This window comes from Sorex araneus, chromosome 5, assembly GCF_027595985.1.
Source record: "Sorex araneus isolate mSorAra2 chromosome 5, mSorAra2.pri, whole genome shotgun sequence".
Taxonomy (NCBI): domain Eukaryota; kingdom Metazoa; phylum Chordata; class Mammalia; order Eulipotyphla; family Soricidae; genus Sorex; species Sorex araneus.
In genome coordinates, this window is record NC_073306.1 from 137,382,028 (window position 1) to 137,404,934 (window position 22,907).

The 22,907-nt window shown below is 62.1% G+C and overlaps 2 protein-coding genes across 3 annotated transcripts; one reads left to right on the forward strand and one right to left on the reverse strand.

Annotated features, from left to right (window-relative positions):
- The first annotated feature begins 1,079 nt into the window (after positions 1–1,079).
- FAM210B (family with sequence similarity 210 member B) lies at positions 1,080–7,783 on the forward strand. The gene is made up of 3 exons (XM_055140087.1): positions 1,080–1,309; positions 5,307–5,446; positions 5,554–7,783. Exons 1-3 carry the CDS (start codon positions 1,127–1,129, stop codon positions 5,765–5,767), a joined length of 537 nt encoding a protein of 178 aa, XP_054996062.1. The 5' UTR covers positions 1,080–1,126; the 3' UTR covers positions 5,768–7,783.
- A 684-nt stretch (positions 7,784–8,467) lies between these two features.
- Positions 8,468–22,823, reverse strand: AURKA (aurora kinase A). Of its 2 annotated transcripts, none has more exons than XM_055139166.1 (9): positions 22,715–22,823; positions 20,096–20,142; positions 17,165–17,438; positions 15,705–15,759; positions 14,657–14,848; positions 13,148–13,286; positions 10,942–11,090; positions 9,087–9,261; positions 8,468–9,000 (listed from the first exon to the last, which is right to left on the reverse strand). In XM_055139166.1, exons 2-9 carry the CDS (start codon positions 20,135–20,137, stop codon positions 8,815–8,817), a joined length of 1,212 nt encoding a protein of 403 aa, XP_054995141.1. In that variant the 5' UTR covers positions 20,138–20,142; positions 22,715–22,823; the 3' UTR covers positions 8,468–8,814. The 2 variants fall into 2 exon arrangements, with proteins under 2 accessions (XP_054995141.1, XP_054995140.1); XM_055139165.1 differs by having other exon boundaries at positions 15,705–15,762.
- Positions 22,824–22,907: the final 84 nt, after the last annotated feature.

Consider the following 22,907-nt stretch of genomic DNA (forward strand, 5'->3'; position numbering starts at 1 on the left):
TTGACATTCTATGATGCACGGGGGTTATTCCTGGCTCTGTGCTCAGGAATCACTGAGGATGCTGGGGATAGAACACATGTTGGCCACGTGCAAGGCAGGTGTCTCACTGGCTGTACTATCTCTCCGGCCCTAAGACTTCACTTCTCTGGAGAAGCTGAGTGAAGTTGTTGGAAATTTAGTGTATGTCGAAAACACCACCAAACAGCTCAGCAGGAGGGTATTTGTCTTGCATGTCTTAGGCCAGGGGTTCAATTCCTGGCTCTGCAGGAATTACAATAACAATAATGGTAAAGATTTAAAATTTGGGGGAAGACAAAGAAATAGGTCAAGAGGCGTAGAAATAGTACAAAAGTTACGGTGCTTGCCTTGCATGAGGCTAATCCTACTTTGATTCTTGAGTGCAAAGCTAGGAGTAAGCTCTGAGAATTGCTGGGTGTGATCCCAGAGCAAAACAACACCCCGACCCAGAAGAGAAAGAAAAATAGGTCACTGGCTGGTTGCAGGCTTTGCATACTCAAGGCCCTGGTTCCATTCCAGTATTGCATGGTACCCAGAGCACAGAGTCAGGAGTGACCCCTGAGCCGACCAGGCGTGGTCCAAGCCATAAATAAATAAAACACCGCCACTATTTTACGAGGCATCTCACAGCCACACTGACATATGAAGGTCAGATTTTCAAAAACTTCCCACTACATGAGTATCCACACCTGTTTTCTTCTTTTGAGCTAGCACGTAAGGATCTCCGTACATTTGGCAGGTTTCACGCATTTCTGCAGAACACAAAAGCTCCAAGCTAAAGCCCTGGTTTACCCTTTGTGCCCACTGAGAGCAAGCCGCGGCCCTGCCCCGCCCCTGGAAAGATTAGCAGAACCACGCCCCCACGGGGCGGGGTGGGCGGAGCCTGGACGAGGCGGAGCCAATGGGCTGAGTCGGGGCTCCGGCCCCGCCCCCCGGCTCTGAGCGCCAGCGCGCCCGGCCTACCCGCGTGGGCCCCTGGCTCTGGGGGGCGGGACCTCGAGTCAGGGGCCTATGGCGGCGCGCTCCGACCTCCCCGGCCCCAGCCCTCGCGCCGCCCGGCCCCGCCCATGGCGCTGGCTTCCCGGGGCTGGCCGGCGCGGCCCGCACCATGGCCGGGCTACTGGCACTGCTGGGCCCCTCGCGCACGGTGGGCGCCCGGGTCTGGCCTCGGGCCGCCTGGCTCCCGGGCGCCGGCCCCTGTGCCCCGCCGCCGCCGTGTGTGAGGCTGCTCCGACCCGGACCTGCTGCCCGGCTGCTCTGCTCCGCCCGCGGGGACCACCGCAGCCGCCAGGTGAGTCTCCCCTCCCCACCCGACCCCCGGTACCCCCGACCCAGGAACCCTGGACCCCCGGAGTTCCCGCTCTCCGGAGTGCCGCGATCCCTGGGACCCCCGGGACCCCCGATCTCTGGATCCTCGTGACCCCCGATCCCCGGACGCTGCTGTCCCCAGAAACCCCGATCCCCGGGACCCCCGATCCCAGCCGCCCCCGCAGCTGCCCCAGCGTCCCTAAGGACTCCCGAGGCCCCAACAAGCCAAAGAAGCTTTGTTTGAAGCCCCCCGTCGGCCGTTGAAGAAACTGAGGCTCGGTCTGTGCAGAACCGGGTCTGATTCGGTCCGTGTCCAGTGTCCAGGGGAAGCCCTGTGGGGGGTTGGCCCTCCCTAGGTCACCAGGAGGGCTTCTTCCTTTCCCTGTAGCCCAGAGCAGCCACCCTCCACCCTACCCCCCTGCACCCTATCCCCCTCCCCACCACCCCCCAGGCCTCGGGCAAGACCTGGGGGACTGGGGCAGTTTCCCTCCCTCACTTGGGTCCCTTGTGTCTGGTCAGTGAAAACCTTATTCCATCTAGGTGGTCGTTCAGGCTTAACTGTTTTTAAAAGAAGTTTTCTTTGTTTAAGTGGGTCAGTTTCAAGAGAAAGCACCAGGGAGCAGTTCTGGACCTGGAGCCTAGCAAGCTGCTCCCGCACCCTGGGGGACACTCGGCTTGCCCCAGGCCCCAGGCCTCCTGCTGCCCTTCCCCGGGGCTTCTTCAAGAGCTCCCAGTGCACCCTGGGATCACAGCGGTGGGCTCCAGGGTATGCCTTGGGGTACGCACCTCAGGGCCCCTGGAGAGCTGCGGCTTCCCCGCCCTCTTGCCCCCTCCCCATCTGATGTGTGGGGACATCTGTCTCTAAAGCCTGAGCCCAGGTCCCCTGGCTCTTGCTCATGCTGCACCCTGAAGTCCAGGGGCTCCCCCTGGCCGCGCCCCACCCCCCAGAGACCCTTGCTGGTCACTATGCCCCCTCTGAGTGCCAGGTGCCCAGTGCCCAGCCCGGAGCAGATGCCTAATGAGAGTCACTGAGCCACCACCATCACCCACCAAAGATGCGACCGGTGTCTGGTTACTGACTCCGTCCTCAGATTCCCGGATCGCTTCCGGAGCTTTCCTGAGTATCCGGGACAGGAGGGCGTGCGCACGCGTGTGCAAGGCAGAGCCGGACATGTCAGCGGTACTTGAGGCCTGACACTCGCAGCGTGAGTGTCTGAGGGGAGCGAGCTCGGCAGCAGAGCACTTGCCGGCCTGGGGGCCGGGTCCCATCCCCAGCACCGCAGAACTGCGAGAGAAAGCTGAGTTCCTGACAGGTTTCCGCGCCCCGCACGTCACCCCCCGCACGAACTCCTTCCCGCTGCCTCTGTCATCCCCGGGGCCCCGGGGAGCACGCCTGACTCACCAGGCTTACGGATAACTCCTGGCACCTGGCGAGAGGGAAGAAAACGGTCCAGGCTGCCTCTGACCCCAGACAGTCAGAGCAGCCAGGTGCCGCCACCCGGAAGTTGTGTGCTGGGGTCTCTGTTCTCGCCCCCGGGGCCCCAGCGGTCAGCGCTGGTGGGTCCCCTTGGTGGCTGCAACACTGGCCACCTTTCTGCTCTGCTTTCGGGGCCAGAAGGCCTTTTGCCAAACTGGAGGCTGGGAAGAACAAAGGCGCCTTCGGTGGACAGCCCCAGACCGGGGCGTAATTAGGCTGGGGTGCGGGGCTCCCCTGGTCACGCTGCCGGCCCCGTCTGTCCTATCGGCACCCGCCGTCTGGCTGGCCTCACGTCTCCCTCTGCAGCCCCGGGTGGGTGGGCGCTGGTTTATCAGAGCCAGCCGCCACCGGTGGGAGCTGCAAGTTCCCTTCTCCCGTTTGTTTGTTTTTGCTTTTTGGGTCACGCCCGGCGTTGCACAAGGGTTACTCCTGGCTCTGCACTCAGGAATTACTCCTGGCGGTGCTCGGGGGACCCTATGGGATGCCGGGAATCGAACCCGGGTCGGGAGCATGCAAGGCAAACGCCCACCCCGCTGTGCTGTCGCTCCAGCCCCAGGATCCCTAGGGTTTGGAGACAGCGCCTCTGGTCCGAAGCCCCCGCCCTGCGAGCTGTGAATCCTCCAGGGCCCGAGGGACTCGCTGTGTGCTGGCTTGTCCCTCTCCTGCAACAGTCCCCGTCTGCACAGAGGGTGCCCACGCCCCTTGCACCCACTAGGCCCTGCCCTGAGGTCTCTGGTTCTGGAACCTTCCAGGAAACGGGCAGCTTGGCAGCCTTGCAGGCCAGAGTCTGGGCCCCACCACCCAAGAAGGAACAAGTCACGACCCCCAGACTCTGTGCCCTGACCCCCGCGTCCTTGGCATTCACATCCTGGGGGCCGTGCAGACACATTCCAGGGGCAACTACCCCGAGGTTTGGGTTCTGCTCCCAAAGTGAGGCTTGTCTGGACCCCGGGGAGCAGGGCCCAACGAGGCACTGTGTGGGGGGCCTGGAACCCGAGGACCGTGCTGGCACGTTTTCCTCCAAGGCCGGGCTGGGCCTGTGGCCTTTGCCCCAGCGGCGCCACCCCTCTCCTCCTCCTGCCTTATCTCCACGCAGCAGCTGGGGACGGTCTTCCCCGCCTGCGAGGGAAAGACCGTCACCCCCGGAGGCCAGTTTAAGGGGGGGACGGCTGGTCAGGAACTAAAGACCAGTCCCCGGGGCGCTTGCCTCGCACGTTGCCGACCAGGGTTCAATCCGTGGTGTCCCACGTGGCCCCTCAGGCCCCGCCAGGAGTCATTCCAGAGTGCAGGGCCAGGAGGAACCCTGAGCATCGCCGGGTGTGGCACCCCCCAAAAATAACGACCTGCCACCCCAAAACTATAGCCAGCACCAAGTGAGAAATAGACCGGAGGGGTCTGGGCCCCAGAGAGCCGGGGAGAAACAGCTCAGCCCCCTCCCGGCCCCCAGACGTGCTCAGTCCCCCCGAAGGCAGCCGGGCGGAGGGGGGCTGCCACCCAGGACACACCGTGCCATAGGGGCGGCTGGGACTCTGGTCCCCAGGACGCCCGGTCACACCAGGTCTCACCCCTGCCTCTCGGGGCTTCTGGCCCCGCTGTGCTTCCCCCCGTGCCCCTGCCCCACCCTGTGCCCCTGGGCCCCGGCCATCTGGGGGGCGCCGTGCAGGCCTGGCTGAGTCAGTGAGTTCTGCCCCAGCGGCGGTGCAGGATGCGGTGCATCTCAGCTGTCTTGTCTTGTCTTGTTTTGTTTTTTTAATTAGTGGTCACAGTGAGGGTACAGTTACAGATTCACACATTTCCTGCTTGTGTTTCCCTCATGCAGTGTTCGGGAGCCCATCCCTCCGCCAGTGCCCATTCTCCACCACCGGTGAACCCAGTATCCCTCCCACCCCCTAATCCCATCCCCCACTCCCCACCCCGCCTCTGTGGCAGGGCATTCCAGTTTGTTCTCTCTCTCTCTCTCTCCGTTTGGGTGTTGTGGTCTGCAATAAGAATATTGAGTGGCCATCATGTTCGGTCACTAGTCCACTTTCAGCCCGCATTTCCCTTACCACGTGGGATCTCCACTCACAATTTACTTGGTGTTCCCTTCTCCATTTGGTATGACTTTCTTTCCCCCCGCGTGTGAGGCCAGCTTCCAAGCTATGGAGTCAGCCTCCTGGTATTGTATACTACTATTCCTGGGTATTCGTCTCCTACCCTGTTATTTTATATTCCACAGCATCTCAACTGTCTTAAGTCCGGGGACCACCAGGGCTGGACCCTTCCGGAGGTGCCAGGGGAGGACCCCACTGCCCGGTGCGGGACCCCGTCCCTGTCCTCTCCCACCCCGAGCAGGACCTTCCTGCCCGGGTCATGCCCCGGATCCCGTCTCCTCCTTTCCAGGGCCCGGGGGGGGGGGGGGGTCCCCTTGCTCTCCCAGGGAGCAGGCGGGCCACGGGGCGGGCTGGTGGTGGCCCTCGCCGCTGGCCGGGCCCTGAAGCGCCCGCCCCGTGTGTGTGTGCAGGACGCGGGTGGCCCTGAGAGGAAGCCCAGCAGGTCCCAGCAGCTGAAGCAGCTGTTCCAGGAGTACGGGGCGGTGGGCGTGGGGCTGCACATCGGCGTCTCGCTGGCCTCCCTGGGCGTCTTCTACACGGTGGTGTCCAGGTAAGGGCGCCGGGCCGAGATACGCCTTCCCGGGGCGGCGGGGGGCGGGGGGGCGAGAGCACCCGTAACCCCGGCGGCCTTTGCCTCCCCCCCCCCCCCCACTGCAGCGGCGTGGACATGTCGGCGGTGCTGCTCAGGCTCGGGTTCCAGGAGTCCCTGGTGCAGTCGAAGATGGCGGCGGGCACCAGCACCTTCGTGGTGGCCTACGCCATCCACAAGCTCTTCGCGCCCGTGAGGATCAGCATCACCCTGGTGTCCGCGCCCCTGCTCGTGCGCTACTTCCGGAAAGTGGGATTCTTCAAGCCCCCGGCCAAGCCCTGACCGCCTGGGGCCGGCCTGGTGGTGGGGGGTGGTGCAGGGAGAGGGGTTTCGAGCTTCACTTGCCCGGTCCTCCTGGAGAGGTCTGACCCTGACCGGCAAAATTCAGATTTTTTTTTTTTTCTCTCTCCTGAAACCATCGCACTTCCAGGTTTCGTTCCTGCGCCTCTCCTGGGCCTTGTATCCGTAATCTGAATTGTCAGCTGCAGGTCACAGATGTCATGTCAAGCAACGCTGTTGCCTAGGAACCGATGACGCAGAGGTTGGGGTGGGGGGGGTCCTCTGCAGAAGCCCCTGGGGTTTCATCTTTGCTCCAGTCCTTACAGGGCAACAATTCATTACGCTTTTCTGCGAATTCCCACTCCTGCATTATTCGCCAGGCCGCCTGCAGCTTCATTTGCAATATTCCGTACAGCTGCTGCCGGTCCAATTAATGAAGCAGAAGTTAATAATATGTGATCAGGATCTAATTAAGCGTCAGCCTTTTGCTGTTCATTACTTTTGTTTGGGGCGGGGGGAGAGAAACCAGCTCTCGCTGTTTCCTTGGTCCCCAAGCCCCTTTAGAGAGGACAGGCTGGCGTCTGCACCCCGGGTGGCACTTCTCCAGCTTCCACTGACATTGGTCAGGATCGCTGGTACCCGCTGGGTAGCACCCAGGCCTTTGCCCGGAAGGAACACCCCCGTCATCCGGGGCCTGGCGTCACGGCATCTGTGGCTGCTTCTCGTGTGGACAGTGGGGGTGATCTTTGCTTTACTGACCCCGTTTCTCAAACTTCCAACATTCCCAGAAGACGGTGACGTGTTTGCGCTGCGTTGCTCACTCTTGTTGGGTGGAGTCATGCTCAGGAACAGGTGCTGTAACGAGAAGGGGTGTCGGTAGCGCTCGCTGGACGTGGAATGCTGCTCGGAAAGGACAGGTGGGGGGCGGGCATGGGGTCTGTGACCTTCTCACCGTCAGGGACAGGAGAAGCCCCAGGTCAGGCCTGCGGCTCAGGAGCAGAGCACAAGCCTCGCCTGTGCGCCGTCCCTGGCACCCAAAAAACTTTTTAAAAAATTATTATTTTCCGGAGCCGGGGATATGGCGGTGGCTGGGTTTGTTCCCCACGCTGCCAAAAAAAAAGAAAAGCACACAGCCCAAAGTCTGTACTTTGTCCTTGAAACGCGCGTCTCCTCTTGGCTTGCACTCCCTGCAGAGCTGGGGTGGAGCTCTGGGACGCCAGGAATCGGGCCGGCCTGCCTCAGTTTCTCTTTCTGGCAGTTTTTTTTTTTTTCCCCTTTCACCACATCTCGGATAATCAAAGCTGCAGACCGTGACTTGACCCCGCTGCTGTCCTGGGGCTGGCGATTCTCTCCATTAGTTTAGTGAGTAATTTGGTGGGGCTGGAGACAGGGCCCGGGCTCCAGCTCCAGTGCTCTCTGCCCCGTGCAGGGACCCCCACGCGCAGCTAGGAAGAGCCAGGCACACACTAAAGAGCCTGTAGTGGACCCTTGCTCTGGCTCGAGAAGGGTCTTCCAGGCGAACCCGCGCCTTCCCTCAGCCGGCCCGTCGCACAGGGTCTCGGAGGCTTTCTCATGCTGGCGTGAGCCCCCGCCAGCACTGGCCCCGTCTCCGAAGGGCCTTCTAAGACAGACCCGGCCCTTCTGGTCCCTAGAAATTCCTATGCAAAAACAAATAGCCGCTCCTGCAGGTTCAGGGCCCTCGCTCTGGGCGGTTCATCCTTGGGGAGGAACGGGAGCGGGATGGCAGGACAAGCAATAACTTGAACCCTGGACAGCCATAGCGTCTCCCGAGCTCCCCCGATGCAGGCAGAGGCACTGCAGAGGGTGGGCCGCGGATCAGGGAACCGACTTTCTATGTGAATTCACCAGCAAGGTGTACAGAGCGTTTGTACTCGCGATGTTTGTACTGGCCGAGGGGAGTAAGCCCGACTATTTTAGAAAGATGAGCCAAGGGCCTCCTCATTTTTCTACCTTCCAGAACGAGCCGCTTGAATTCAATAAACGTCTTTATAAAACCTACCAACAGCTTGTGACTCTTCTGTGAGCCGGCATGGCTGGGACACGGGCCGTTCCCGGTGGGCGGCTCCCGGGCTCTGAGGGATGCGGCGGTGATGGACGGCGGTGATGGACGGGCAGCTGGTGGCCCTGGGGACTTGGCCGCGCCGCAGGAACTAGAGCCTCTGGGAACAGTGAGGGGCCAGCTCAGGACTGGAGAGCGCAGAGCCCCCCGGGAGCAGCCGCCTGGCCCTCCCCTTCTCCCCTCCCGTCTCTCCTCCCCCAACTCTCCACTTACCGACACCAGGACAGAGAAAACAGGTTAAGGCACAGGCCTCGAAGGCAGCTAACCCCCAGCACTCATGGTCCCCGAGCATCACCCACTGCAGCCCAGAGGACCCTCCCCGAGCACTGTCAGGCGAGGCCTGGGGGCCCCAGGGGATCCTCCTGAGCACTGTCAGGCGAGGCACTAACTACAGGCCCAGCTGTCCACGCGCCCCCTGAGCACTGCTCAGGAATCCCCAGAGAGCGGCCTCGTTTCCAGGGACACGCAGCCCTGACCCGGTAACGAGCCTTAACCCTCAGGAGCAGCCACGACCCGCGTCCAGGGGAGAAGTCTCGGCATGGAGGGAAGGAAGGCGGAGGTGGACAATCCGGTTTAACGGGATGCCCTGGAACAAGAAATATGTCTATACAAAACTCTTTATTTAACACTTAAAAGGGAGAATCGGAGTCACTCGACAGTTGACCAGGCTTGGCAGCCAATAAGTTACACTCGTACACGGGGCCGTGGGAGTTATTGCACAGCTCTGACCGGGTGGGCGGGCGGGCGGGGCAGGCGGCCGCTGCCCCCGTCGGACGCCGGGGTCCCGTCCAGGCGGCCCTCGGCCTCGCCCCGCCGCAGGAATGCAGTGACGCCCAGCGGCCCTCACGGTTCATTCCACTTCGGAGGGCCACTGGCTGCGGGACTCTGCCGGCCGCAGAGAGCACGGCCTGGGGAGCACTGTGGGCTGGGCGGTCGCAGGCTGGCCGGGGCGAGCGTCTCCCTGCCAGTCTCAAGAGTTTTTGCTAGATGCTTCTTTGCTCTTCTGGCCACCGGGTGTCTTGGTGGAGTTGGCCGTGATCCAGGGGTGCGCGAGCACCTCCTTGAGCGCGGGCCGCTGGCTGGGCGCATGCTTCAGCAGCCGCGAGATGAGGTCCCGGGCTCCTTCGGTGACAAAGTCGGGGAAGGTGATCTCGACCTGGAACACAGTGAGTGACAGATCACCGAGGGGCCGAGAAGGGCAGTCCGGCAAGGGCTACCTGGGGCCTCCGGCGCTGGCCTTACCCGCGATATCCTCCGGTACGTCTCCTGGTACGTGGTGGCCTCGAAAGGCGGCTTCCCGACGAGGAACTCGTAGCACAGGACGCCGAGGCTCCAGAGATCCACTTTCTCGTCGTGCATCCGGCCCTCGATCATCTCGGGGGGCAGGTAGTCGAGGGTGCCGCACAGGGTGGTTCTCCTGGGAACAGGGAACGAGGTGGGTGTTGCGGACTCATCACCAAGTGCTCAACCGATCCCTCGCCAGCACCCCACCGTCAGCGTTCACCGAACCCTGCCCTGGGAGGTAGGATCCGCCGTGGACTGACAGGCCTGGGGGGAACCGTCTGCACCGCACAGAAAGCCCGTCACCCACCCGGCGCCTCCACGACCTTCCTGAGGGATCAAGAATGCGGACTGTGGGGCGGGAGCGAAGGTACAGCAGGGAGGGCGTCGGGCACAAGGCTGACCCAGGTCCCATCCCCAGCACCCCAGAGGGCCCCCACGGCCCACCAAGAATGACCCCTGAGCACACCACCAGGAGTAATCACAGCACAGCGGGTGTGGCCCAGGCGAAGTGCAAGTGCGAGAGGTTCAGAACCGCAGCGGCTGCACGTGCCCCACAGTCAGACACCGCGACAAAGGCCTGTGTCCCTCCACCCGCCAGCGGCACCACGCCGGGGTCATCTCTGTACGAGGCAGCGTGGGTGTGACACTGAGTGGCTCCTGCCAACACATTCCTCAGGCCCACAGACCTAATCTCCAGCCAACAGAGGAACAAAGAGTCCAGTGAAATCAGAGTCGCATTACTAGGGGTGTGGGGGGAACGGCCCAAACTGAGACAAAGACACAAATGACACGCATGAGCCCTGTGTGGAGCTGCAGTCTCGCAGGCGTCACTGGGGGCTTTGCCGTGGCGCAGAGAAGCTGCTCATCGCCGACCATCAAGGACCACATCCCCATCCGCGGAGACTGGGCTGAAGGGGCAAGGACAGGACACCACCGACTCTGCAGATCCTTCCCGCAGGTCCCCAAGAGGGCGAAACTGCTCCAGGGAGTGTGGGCCGGCAGGCGGCTGAGCACTGACCCAGCGTCCCTGGACACTCGGGTGCCCCGGCTAGTGCTGGCCTTAAGCCAGGCAGGGACGAGCCCAGGCTCTCTCCTTTCTCTGCTCGCCCTCGGCAGTGGGCTCGGGCGGGGTCAGTGCCCCCGCCGCTGGAGCCACCACTGTCACCAGCCACCCCCTGGGCCTCTCACCCCGCACCTCACAGGGCTCAGGGATGGGGCGGGAGGGGGGGGCACACAGAGCACGGGATGCCGGGACAAACAACATCTATGCAACTACACACCGTCCTTCACAAGGACACCAACCGCCGGCCCTCCCCGACGCCTAAACTCTGTCTGCCTTGGCAGCTGGCACTGAGGGTGGTCGTGCGGGCACCGCCCCACCCGCTGCCTTCTCGGATCCCAGGGACACTCCGGTGAGGGGAGCAGAACACCTGCAGAATCCACTTCACGGCTACATTTATTTTCCGCTCGTGTGTGCTACAAGCACTGAACATAACCGAGCCACAGGCCAGAGTTCCTGATCGGGGGCCCAGTACCCGGCGGTACCCTCGGCCCTGAAACCGGGGTCCCGCTCAGAAGCCCCTCACCACGCACCTGTCACACTCATCTCTCTGCTCACCTGCCCCTTCCCTGGCCTCTAAGAACACAAGCACTTTGACCACAGCTGGGCAGAGTAAATCTCACGTAGCCGCAGAATCAAGGTTCTCTGTAGCTGAGACCATCCCCGCCATCACCCCACACACACACACCCGAAGTCACATGTGCTCGGGGACTGTACCCTGAGGCCGCCACTTGCCCCAGTCCGGGGTCCTACCTGGAGGACGGGGCGTGCACGGACCAGCCGAAATCCGCAATCTTGAGCTCCCCGGACGAGCCCAGCAGCAGATTCTCGGGCTTGATGTCCCGGTGGATGACTCTCTTCGAGTGGCAGTAGGACAGGGCGTCGGCCAGCTCCGTGATGTACTGCGGGGAACATGGACTCGGATAGTCTAGGGCACAGTGTCAGCCTGAACTGTCGTCTCCTCGGCGAGGACGGCCGACGTGGAACTGGACGTGTTTGTAAGTCGATGGCCAAGTCCATGGCCAGAGGCGACTTTTTTAGTGCCAGGTTATCTACTTGTGCGGAAGCAGAGTGCCCTGAGAGGGAAGGACACTGGCCAACTAGAAGCCACGGCCACCTGGCATGCTGGGCCCAGCATCAACGGGCAGGGCCGGCCGGGCTTCAGGACAGTGCAGTTCACGTGCAGGAGGGCCTGGGTTCGATCCCTGGCACCACAAAAAGAAAACTGGGAAAACTGGTCTAAATTAGAGAGTTAGACATGTAAACTTTTAAAAAAATTTTTAAAGTCTTTAATACTATTTAGTACTATCTAGTTCATTCCCATTTTTAAAACTAAGAGAAACTTCTGGCTAAAGAATTTGATACAAAAAATTTCCCTCAGACTATCAGGAGAAAATAAATACTAGGGAAAAACTAGGCCTATATTATCTCCACAAGTAATCCTTAAGTCTGTATCACTGTAGCACTGTAGCACTGCCGTCCTGTTGCTCATCGATTTGCTTGAGCGGGCACCAGTAACGTCTCCATTGTGAGACTTGTCGTTACTGTTTTTGGCATATCAATACACACGGGGAGCTTGCCAGGCTCTGCCGTGCGGGCGAGATACTCTTGGTAGCTTGCCGGGCTCCCCAAGCGGGGTGGAGGAATCGAACCCGGGTCGGCCACGTGTAAGGCAAACGCCCTACCCGCTGTGTTATCACTCCAGCCCATCCTTAAGTCTAAAACTATTTTTTTTTTCTTTTTTGGGCCACACCGGCGATGCTCAGGGGTTACTCCTGGCTCTACACTAAGGAATTACTCGGGGGACCATACGGGATATGGGATGCTGGGAATTGAACCCGGGTTGGCCATGCACAAGGAAAATCGCCCTAGTCACTGTGCTATCGCTCCAGCTCCTAAAACTATTTGGAAATAAATTCCTAATCTTTAAAAAAGAAGGATCCTTGCATCACTATTCACAAGAGTCACAAATCTGGGCAGAACCCAAGTGTTGAAGAGCAGAAGACGGGATAAAGGGCCTACAGCGCGGACACACAGTGCACATCGCTCGGCGCTGGCCTCTGTGGGTGATGTGCAGAGTTCCCTGCCAGGCGTCAGAAGGAGCGAGCCCGGCAGGACGGTCCCTCTCACGAGGAGGGCAGAAAGAGCCAGAATGGTGGAACGAGGAATGCCCAAGTCGACGGAAACAAAGACCCCGAGGACTGGTCTTCATCGGGAAGATGCCACGTGGGGGCCTGGGGGACAGGATGGGCGGGGACAGGCCTCTGTGGTACGGAAGCGGGGGCAGGGGGTGGGCAACGGCTTTGACAGGCGGAAGTGGACCCTGGCAGAGCCGGGGGCTAAAACCAGGATGCCTGAACGCTCAACCACAAATGAGACGTTTAACAATAAACTCAGAAAGGAGCTTGGTGGGGGCAGGGGGGTGGGGGGGTTGCTGGATCTATAGCACAGCGGGGAGGGCGTTTGCCTTGCACATAGCTGACCTGGGTTTGATTCCCAGCATCCCATATGGGTCCCCCACCAGGAGTAATTCCTGAGTGCAGAGTCAGGAGTAACCCCTGAGCATCACCAGGTGTGACCAAAAAAAAAAAAAGGAGGTGGGGGACAGCTCCAAGGTTGGGCTCCACCCTCCCCTCCCCCTCCCCCTCCCCCCCTCCCCCTCCCTCCAGCACTGCATGTCCCCCACGTACCAAGCACAGAGCCCCACTGGGCACCAGCGGGGCGTTGCCCGCACACACACCCAGAAAAGCGCAGGAAGCCCGCCCTGTGGGCCGGCTGCACAGCGATGACTTGGGGTGGAGCCAGGAACTGGGGCTGACTCCAGGCTCTGTGCTCAGGGGTGATGCCGGCAGCCCCGGGGACCCACAGAGGATGCCGGAGTTCACAACCGGCGCAGAGATGAGAGGCCTCCCCGCTGGGCACACGCGGGGACAGAGCCCGTCGAACAAGAGGCACTTACGGTCGCTGTCCTCTGCTCATCGAATTTCGACAGTTTCTGAAGCTCCCGGTAGACGGCTCCGAGAGGTGCGTACTCGAGAATCAGGTAGACTCGGGTGGCGTCGTGGAAGTAGCCGTACATCCTGAGGATGTTCGGGTGCCTGCAGGGATGGGCGCGAGGAGAACAGCGCTAAGGGTCTGCCGTGTTCCGGTCAGGGTCCCCCCTGCTCCCCACTTGAGAATATGAAACTGGAGGGGCCGGGGCGAGACACAGCAGGTGAGACTCCGGCCTGGCGCAGCCCGCCCGGGTGGGAGCCCGGCGTCCTGCGCGTCCCCCAGGCCCCGCCAGGCCCCGCCAGGCCCCGCCAGGCCCCGCCAGGCCAGAGCCCCGAGGTCAGAGGCAGGAGGCAGAAGGAAGCCCTGTGCACAGCCAGGTGCGGTTCAAAGACAAAAACAATTTTTTTCCTTTAAAAAAAAAAGAATTTTTCTAGGGGCCAGAGAGCTGTACAGCAGGTAGAGTGCTTGCCCTGCACGCGGCCGACCCGGGTTAGATTCTTGGCACCCCACATGGTCCCCCAAGCACCGCCAAGAGTAATCCCTGAGTGCAGAGCCCGGAGTAAGTCCTGAGCATCGCCGGGTGTGGCCAAAAGAGTTTTTTATGAATTTTTCTGGCCAAATGACAATGAGATATCCCGCACCGCTGAGACAGGCAACATCAAAAGCCCAGGAACAACCGGTGCCGGGGGAGGCGGGGAAAGGAAGCCGTCCGGCCCGGGCCCCGAGGACAGCCATGGACACTCCTGAGGAAGCAGAGCTTCCGGAGGGACCCAGCAAGCCCACGTCCTGGCACCTGTGCCCCAAGCACCAGGGCACGAACTCAAGAGGACAAAGTCGAGCTCCGAGCACTGAGCCCCGCATGCCCTGGGCAGGGCCGGAGGCGGTGAGCAGACAGGAGATCCCCGTGCTGCAGCCTGACGGGCCTGGAGGGGGATGGTAAGTGAAACGGAGAAAGGGCAGGTAGTGCCACTTACTGTGACACAGAGCGACAAAGCAAGGCCATGCACAAGGACAACCCTCGGCTTGTGAGTCCAAAACAGAAACGACCCAACTGGGGCGTGGGGACCACAAGCGACTGAAGGACGGTGGCAGGGCCGCAGACACTGGGCCACAGTGAAGGTGCAGCAATGGAACCCCGTTACCTGAAAATCAACAGGGAGAGGTACGGACGGTCCCGCGTGATAACACAGCCGGGAAGTGCGGGCTGGGGCCGTGGGGGTCCGCTGATGTCCGTACAGAGCTCCAGAGACCCCGAGGCCACACGGGTGGGGGCACTGGCCCCGCACACAGCCAAGCGTGTGGCTCGCTGAGCACCGAGCCAGGAGCCCCTGCACGCCACTGGGTGTGGCCTGACAACCCAAACGATTTTCTGGGGCCAGGGGAGCACGTGCTGAGGATGTCGGCGCGGGGCTTGGGGTCCCCCGCAGCAGGGCGGGTGCCCTGGAAACACCAAGAACACCAGGCGGCCGCGCACCTGAGGTGGGACTGGATCTCCACCTCCCTGCGCAGCTGGTGCTCGACGCCCGCCTTCTCCAGCTGGGCCTTGAACAGCACCTTCAGCGCCAGGATGAACTTGCTCTGCTTCTCCCGGGCCAGGTACACGTTCCCGAACTTGCCCTTGCCCAGCGGGCGGCCGATCTCAAAGTCATCCAGAGTCCACTGCCGCCTACAAGGGATCGTGACCGTTTGAGTGTGGAGGAAAGGGGTGCCAGAGACGCGGCTCAGCTTCGGGCACTTGCCCTCGGCTCTGAGGCCTGGGGTTCGAGTCCTGACTCTCCTCAAACTGACCAAAAATCTACAACGTGGAGAAAACAGATCTTTCCAGAAGTAGATTTAGAAAATGTACCATGTAAGTTTATGAGCTGGAGCGACAGCACAGCGGGGAGGGCGTTTGCCTGGCACACAGCCGACCCGGGTCCCTCTCGGAGAGCCCAGCAAGCTACCGAGAGTATCTCGCCCGCACGGCAGAGCCTGGCAAGCTCCCCGGGGCATATTCAATATGCCAAAAACAGTAACAACAAGTCTCACAGTGGAGACATTACTGGTGCCCATTCGAGCAAATCGATGAGCAACAGGACTACAGTGAAACAGTGCTACCGTGCAAGTTTAGAGAGCAGTCACTTACTGTCTCAAATTCACAGTCTATAATTCATCATCAGCCTGCAAACTCATATCCAAAGCTACACGCTGCATGTCCACCCACAAGCATCAAGCCAGTGGCCACAGTGAATCTGCATAAATGCTCGAGCCCATCCCCACCCCTCCCCGCTGGCCAGCAGCTGTATCAGAACCGACTGGCCCCAGAAAGTCGATTCTTTATCCAGGCAAGGATGGGGACCATGTGGGGTGCCGGGGATCAAGCCCGGGTTGGCACCCTACCGCTGTGCAGTCTCTCTGCATGAACCAGCAGGAAATTCCTACGTGGAAATCTAAGAGCCCATTTTAGGAGTTCCTGACTGGGGGGGATCAGACTGTGCATCTGGAACAGCAGCGCAGGGCCTTGCGAGTGAGAGAAAGCTTACCTTTTTGAGTCTTCGCTTTTCTGCTTTGACGGCAGTTCCTTCTCAGGATTATTTCCTGCTAAGAGTAAACTTGTGAGTAGCGAGAATCAGGGGCCCGGTTCCTTTCCAGAAGAGCTCCGTGTCCCTCAGAGCCGTCGCCGTCAGGACGCTGCAGGCGGCGGCCGCTGCCCAGGGCCCAGGCCCCACCTCCTGAGAGCCGCAGCGCCACCAGGGCCCCAGTGGGGACTCGGCTCGCAGGGACCCCGGCCCCAGGTGGGCTCTCTGCCGGGGCACCCGCAGCTCCAGAGAAGCCCACCTGGCGCAGCCTCTCACCAACACCTGCCAGACACCCCCCTCACTGTCAGGGAGAGGAAGCAGAGGCCGTAGGTCGGCCCCACCCACAGCAGAGCGCCCGGAGCTCCCGCCAGATGCAGACTGGCAGCACTGTGCTCCGCTCAGGCCCGAATCCAGGCCCCCTGGGTCCTCCACACCAGGCGCATGGGCGTGACCTCCACCAGCTCCACGGAGCCGCCCCTAACAACTCCCTATCCCGCCGTGGGGGCTAAAGCCGCTGACTTAGCAGAACAAGTGAGCACTTGTCTCAGAGTCCACACGGTGTGGACACGCATCAGTGGGTCAGCTGTGAAGAGGGAAGTAAACACTCGTGAAGGGTGTGGTGTCGGAACCCTGTACACGTGAGACACTCATGGTGACAGTGCTCACAGCAAAAACAGTAGCTGTGACATCCATGTCACCGCAGCTCTGACCAACTGCTCTGGGCTCCTCCGAGCCGAGGCCCTTCCCACACATCTGGAATAAACTCTGCAGGGCACGGTAGCCCCTCTGCCCCGGCCCCTCACCCCGCCCCAACCCTTCCCAGGGCTCCAGGCATGAGCTCGGCCAGCAGCACCTCCCCGGGTCAGCTACACTTCCCACAAACCCCTCAGCTCCGCCACTCCCCCCACAGTGCTCCCGGCACAACCAAGGTCAGCTACACTTCCCACAAACCCCTCAGCTCCGCCACTCCCCCCACAGTGCTCCAGGAATGACCACAGTCAGCTATATCTCCCCCAAACCTCTCAGCTCTGTTGCTCCCCCAATAGTGCTTCCGACACGACCACGGTCAGCTATACCTCCCGCAAACCCCTAGCACAGCCCAGACACGAGACAGGCCGAGGGGCCCGGAGAAGTGCGGACTCTGAGCCCTCCAGCTCGCCTCACTGCCCTTCCCTGATCACGTCACTGTGACCTCAAAGGCACGAAACTATTCACGACCGAGTCTCAGGCGGCCCATGTCTCAACAGTAGGCCCTGACCAGTGAGTGGCCACTGCCCTCCCCCAGCGTCCCCGGAGTCCCTGCGGACCGCAGTCACTCTCTCCACAGCCAGAGAACCACGCCCGGGCGGGAGCGGAGCCCAGCAGCCAGGCCCCCGCATCCATCACGCAGACGCAGACGAGCACTGGGCACCGGCGCCGCTTACCGGGGGCTGGCGGCGCACCCTGCTCGCTCCGGGGGGCGCTGCTCTGCAGGCGGGAGGCAGGATGAGGTGCACCTGTCGCCTGCGGCGGCTTCTGCTTCAGAGTCTGAACCGGCTTGTGGCTGGGGACACATTTCTGGGCCTGCGCGGGCAGGCGCTGGGCGGAGTTGGAAGGACAGAGCACGCGCTGGGCCTGGCCGCCGCCCGCACACTGTGGGTTCCGGGGCTGCGGCCTCACCAGGACACGCTTAGGGCCCTCGCCGACGGGAGCTGTCGCCTGCAGGGAAGAAGAAGAAAGGTCACGGCGACGTCCAAGCACAGGGCACCGCCATGGCTGACCTGCCCTTCCAAGACTGCCACTGAGGACTCCCCGGATGGTGCTCCCCCCAGCAGGGGGCCTCCGAACCCCCACCCTGGGGGGGAGCCGCACTCAGCAGAGACTTCATTTGAGGGAAGGGAGGGGGAGACCCGTCTGTCCCCATAACTCGGGGGATGAGCACTGTGGCCTGGGTGACGGAGGGGCGGGGGGAGGGGCAGGCTGCGTGTCCTGTCGGGTCCCTGCCCGCTCCCCAGCAGACCAGATGGGGACTCCCCTTAGCCCCTAGGCCCGGTGTGGACACCCACACGTTGTCCTGCCAGGCCAGCCGGGACCCTCCGGCCACTCTCGCCCACACATTCCCCCGTTCCCACCCCGCTCTGTCCGTCTGGGGATAAAGCCATGAACACGGAAACCTTCTACCCAGACCCCAAAGTAACGCAATTACTCTGACAACATAAACGGTTAGGAAGGAGAGAAGGGGGGTGGGGCCCAGAGAAGCAGAGCTGGGAGGGCGTCTGCCTTCATGCAGCTGGCCCGGCCCGGCCCTGACACCCATGTGACCCTCCAAGCACCACCAGGGGTAGTTCCTGAATGCAGAGCCGGGAGTCAGCCCTGAGCATCACTGTACGTGGCCCAAACACCTCTTTCCCGCAAAAAAAAAAAAAAAAAAAAAGGGTGGAGTCCGGAGAGAGCAAGAGCTGCCTTGCAAACGGCCTCCTCAGTCTGACCCCAGGCACTCCGTATGGGCCCTGAGCCCACAGGTGTGACCCCTGAGCACAGAGCCAGGAGTAAGCCCTGAGCACAACCAGCTGTGGCCAATAACAAATGAAATGGGGGAAAAAAATGTGCTTGCATAATTCAACAGTGGTTATCGTCAAGTGATGTCATCTTGAAAGACAGTCTGAATTTCTGTATTTACCAGAATTTGCACAAAAAGCTCATATTAATGATTTTTTTCCTGCCTACAAAGTACACCTACAAAATCAAAATAAAGAATCTGGGGCTGGAGTGATGGTGTGGCGGGTCGGGCCCTGGCCCTGTATGCAGCTGACTGGGGGTTGTCCCGGCACCCCTGGGTGGGGTCAGAAGTGACCCCCGAGCACAGAGCCAGAAGGAAGCCCTGAGGGGCTGGAGCAATAGCACAGCGGGGAGGCCGTTTGCCGTGCGGGCGGCTGACCGGGGTTCGATTCCCAGCAACCCATAGGGTCCCCGAGCACCGCCAGGGGTAATTCCTGAGTGCAGAGCCAGGAGTAAGCCCTGAGCACTGCTGGGTGAGACCCAAAAAGCAAACCAAAAAAAAACAAACAAACGAAAAAAAAAGAAGTGAACCCTGAGCACCACCAGGAGCTAAAACCCTGAGCCTGGGTTTGCTGAAACCAAACCCAAAAAGAACACAGGAAGCGACCCAAGTATCTCTCACACACTGAGGCCCTGTAGAGAGCGGCCTCGCAGGCATGGTGCCGAGTTCCCGGAGAGACGGAGGGAACAGGAAGCAGTGCTGGGAAGGGACTTTCCACTTCCCCAGGAAAAGCCCAGTGGCTGAGCTGGGAGACAGTCCCGAGGGCTGGTTTCAAGGGCCTGCAGACAGGAGGCCCCAAGCGGCCGGGCCCCAACACTCCTCGGCCAGCCCTGCTGGCCAGGCATGCAGTGGCCGAGTCCCCGCCCCTGGCGCTGCACTTGGGGAGGCCCCCAAATAAAGACGAGACGGCGGGGATGCCCACCTGGGTGACGGTGCACACCCTGCACGTGGCCGGCCCCCACTCTACCCCAGGAGCACACGGTCCCCAAGGGGCCAGGGCCACCACAGCATCGCAGCCTCCTGTCCAGTGGCCAAAAATCCCAGGAGGGGCCCCACCCCCTCCTGTCCAAAACAATGTCACTTATGGAATCAGGAGCATCTACAACACAGCGGACGCTCAGGAAGTTCCTGTTAAATGACCTTTCTCAGGGTCACTGAACGCAAACACAGCAACTTAAGCCAGCCCTTTCCTACACCCACACCCGCTGATGAGTTTCACTCGAAGTGTGTGAGGCTGATCCCCCGGCCCCTACCTGGCGGCCCACACACACCACGGGGCTCCTCAGGGGCAGCCTCCCCCGCTGTGTCTCACAGGCACCTGTCCAGGCGGGTGGGGGCCTGCGGCCACCCCAGAGCACCTGGTCCTGCTCACACAGTGCCACGAGGTTCCCAGAGCTTCAGAGTCAGAGTCAGGCCTTTGGGCTCCGCAGCCTCTGGGACGCTGGCAGCCTCTCTGGGCTCACCACTCCCTGCACGCCACCAGGAGAGTCAGAGCCTGGGAGCAAACGTAGGTGCGACCCTGATGAGGACACGGACACCCAGGGCACACGGGCACGGGAAACAGCTCGGCTGAAGGCAGGGTGGCAGGGTGGCAGGGCGGGGGTCCACGCTGATCAGAGATACTGGGAAGGGGACCCACGCAGATCAAAGGTGCCAGGAAGGGTGGACCCACGCAGACCAGCGCTATCGGGGAGGGGATCCCGCAGCGCCACCGAGCGCTGCCAAGACTGACCGGTGCAGGAAAGGGCAAAGGGATCGAGTCTCCATGATGCCGGGCAGAGGCTGCCGGCGTGTCCCAGGCCAGCTACTCACGTACCTTCCCGGGTCCTGAGACGCAGTTCTCTTCAGCTTGGTCCATGGTGCCTGGAAGGAAAGAGCCTCTAATGTGCACCAACTCCCCCCCGCCCCCCAGCATCCTGACTTCCTGCCCAGGCAGAGGCTCTGCACGTCCCCTGTGTCCTGCCGATGCCACCGCGAGCCCCTGTGACTCGAAGCTCGGTGCCTCTCCCGACCAGCTCCCACGTTCTCTGCAGCCCTGAAATACCCCCTCACCCCGCATCCAGCCGCCTTCCCAGGACTCACCTCTCGCCCCTCTCCCAAGCTGCTCGGGCCCCTGACTGGCCCCACTGGCCCCCAGCCCGTCAAGTCTCAGAGCTTCCTCGGGGTCCTCCCGCCTCAGTCTGACCGGTCTCCGGGTTGGGCAGCCCAGAGCACTGTCTTCCTCGTCTACGCCCTCCCGGGGCCTGGCGGCTTCTGTTCCACTTCCCTCCTGCCCTCACTGCCCGCACCGGCCCAGCGGGCCCACTGGCCTCCACAACAGGTCGGGAGGGTGCCGGGGTCGGCCCCTCGCCGCCCCTGTGCTCTCCCTGGGAGGGTGGTGCTCGGGGACTGTGCAGTGACCCTCCCAACACCTGTCTGAAGCAGTGCCTGGTTCCGACTCTCCGGCCCGAGCCCGCCCCCGTCCCACGTGCTCCCCTAGCCGCCTGCAGCTCTGTCGGCTCAGGTCAGCCAAGCATCTGCAAGCTCTAGGAGGGCAAATTTCTCACTTTTAGTTCCACTTCATGCCTGGCGGCTTCCCCAGATCGTGCCGAGAGCTAAAACACGCCAACATTTGGGCAATAAACGAGTCCGTCCGACAAAGCAAGTTACTAACGAAAACTATTCCTAAACTCTTAGGAAGCGTCAGGCACGAGGTGCTGAGGAGAAACCCTGAGCCCCTGACCCCGACTCTCTCTGCTTCTGAACTCCGGCCAGAAACCCCCTCCAGACGAGCAGCTTCGCCTCAAACACCCACCACGGCCAAGGAGGTTTGGGTGCTGAAGCAACAGTCGGCAGGACAGACAGAAGCGGAAACAGGGCTGGAGTGATAGGACAGAGGGCAGGGTACCTGCCTTGCAGGCAGCCGACCCGGTCCAATCTCCTGCACCCCATATGGTCTACCAAACCCCAGCAGGAGTGACCCCTGAGCACAGAGCCAGGAGTAAGCCCTGAGAACCACCAGGTGTGCCCACCCGCCCCCCCAAAAAAAGGAAAGAGAACATAGATGCTGTGTTATGCAAAGTTCCTTTGCACACATGGAACTTTCCTCACTTTCCCTGACAACTACAGGGCTGGGGGTGGGGGGGAGGCAGGTGGGGAGAGATGGTGCTCCGGGAAGGTGCTGGGCTTGCACAAAGCCATCGGGGTTCCATTTCCAGCCCCCATATGGCCCCCGGAGACTCACGAGCTCCCAGAGGCCTAAAGACCCTATTTCTGGTCGGCAACGGGCACGACCTATTTGCCTCTCCAGGTCCCGGGACCATGAGCAGAGCTGAAAAGAACTGAAACTCCGAGAGGTGCTGCACAGAGGGCAGGGGCAGACCGTCCTCGGGCCACTCTGCTGGGCCGCCGGCAGCCGAGTCAGGAGTCACCTGGCCGGAGAAGCGCACGGAGGCCCCACGGCTTCAAAAAAATCAGAAGCCGGGTCATTCCAGTGGGAACCGGCTGGGCTGGAAGCGCCCTCCCCACCGAGCCTGGGGAACGTAGGCGCCCGAAGGACAGGATGAGGCGGGAGCTGGGGAAGGTTGAGTCAAGGACCGGGGCAGCAGGCAAGGCCGGGGACCCCAAGTTTCCTCTGCGTGAGAAGTCTGACGGCCGAGTGGGGCTGCTGCGGCCACACTGTGCGCCTCGGCCTTGACTGGAACACCTAGTGCAGCGATGCAGAACCAGAAACGCCGACTCAGCCCTAACCCACCCACGTCTGCACTGTGGGCTTCTCCGGGGGGCACAGAGGAGCTGCCTGCAGGGTGTGTCTGCCCACAAACCTACAAACCCCCCGGCCCTGGCCCGAGCACCCCAACCCCCCTCCTTTCTGCGGAATCTCAGGCCCAGGAAGTGGCTCCCGGGGTCCCGCCCTCGGCGAAGTGGTCAGCATAGACGCTCGTCCACGGCGAGTGAGCGACCCTGGGCTTCCCTCCCAGGAGCCCCCCGGGAAGGCCACGGCCCGGGAGGTCGCTCCCACCGCTTTTTGGGTCGGCTGGGTTTATTACAGACACGGTTGGGGGGGGGCGGGGGGTTTCCTGCCGGCCCCCCGCGGGACGCCAACTCCAAGGGCGCAAAGTCCACTTTGTGCAGTTTCTCCGGCCCAGGTTGGCCCCGAAACACGCGCCCCAAGAGCGCCCCCCAAGACCCCGACCCACGCCTGCAGGTCCAGGAGCAACGTGGGGGCCCTCGGGGCGCCCGGAACCCCGGGCGGGGCGGGCAGGGGCCGGGGCCGGGCTGGAGGCCAGTCAGCGGGCCCAGGACGCGCGGCCGCCGGGCAGCGGGGTGGACCCGCGGGCTGGCCTGGCCCTGGACCGACCCCGGCCCCCGGCCGCGCCGGCCGCGCCCCTGCAGCCCAGAGGCCACCCCGGCCGGCGCCCCGCGCCCGCACAGACGCCCCGCGGGGTCCACCCACCTGCCGGCCGCCCAGCCGCTGACCGCGGGCCGCCGCGTCCTCCCGAGCGCTCAGCAGCCGTTAGGATTCAAAGAGGCTTCATTTTAAACCGGAGCGAAGCCCTCTGCCCCGAGCGCTGATTGGCCGGCGCCGAAGCGGCGCGCGCTGCCGATTGGCCCGTCGCGCCCGGGGCCGCGCACGTGCCCGTTGCGCA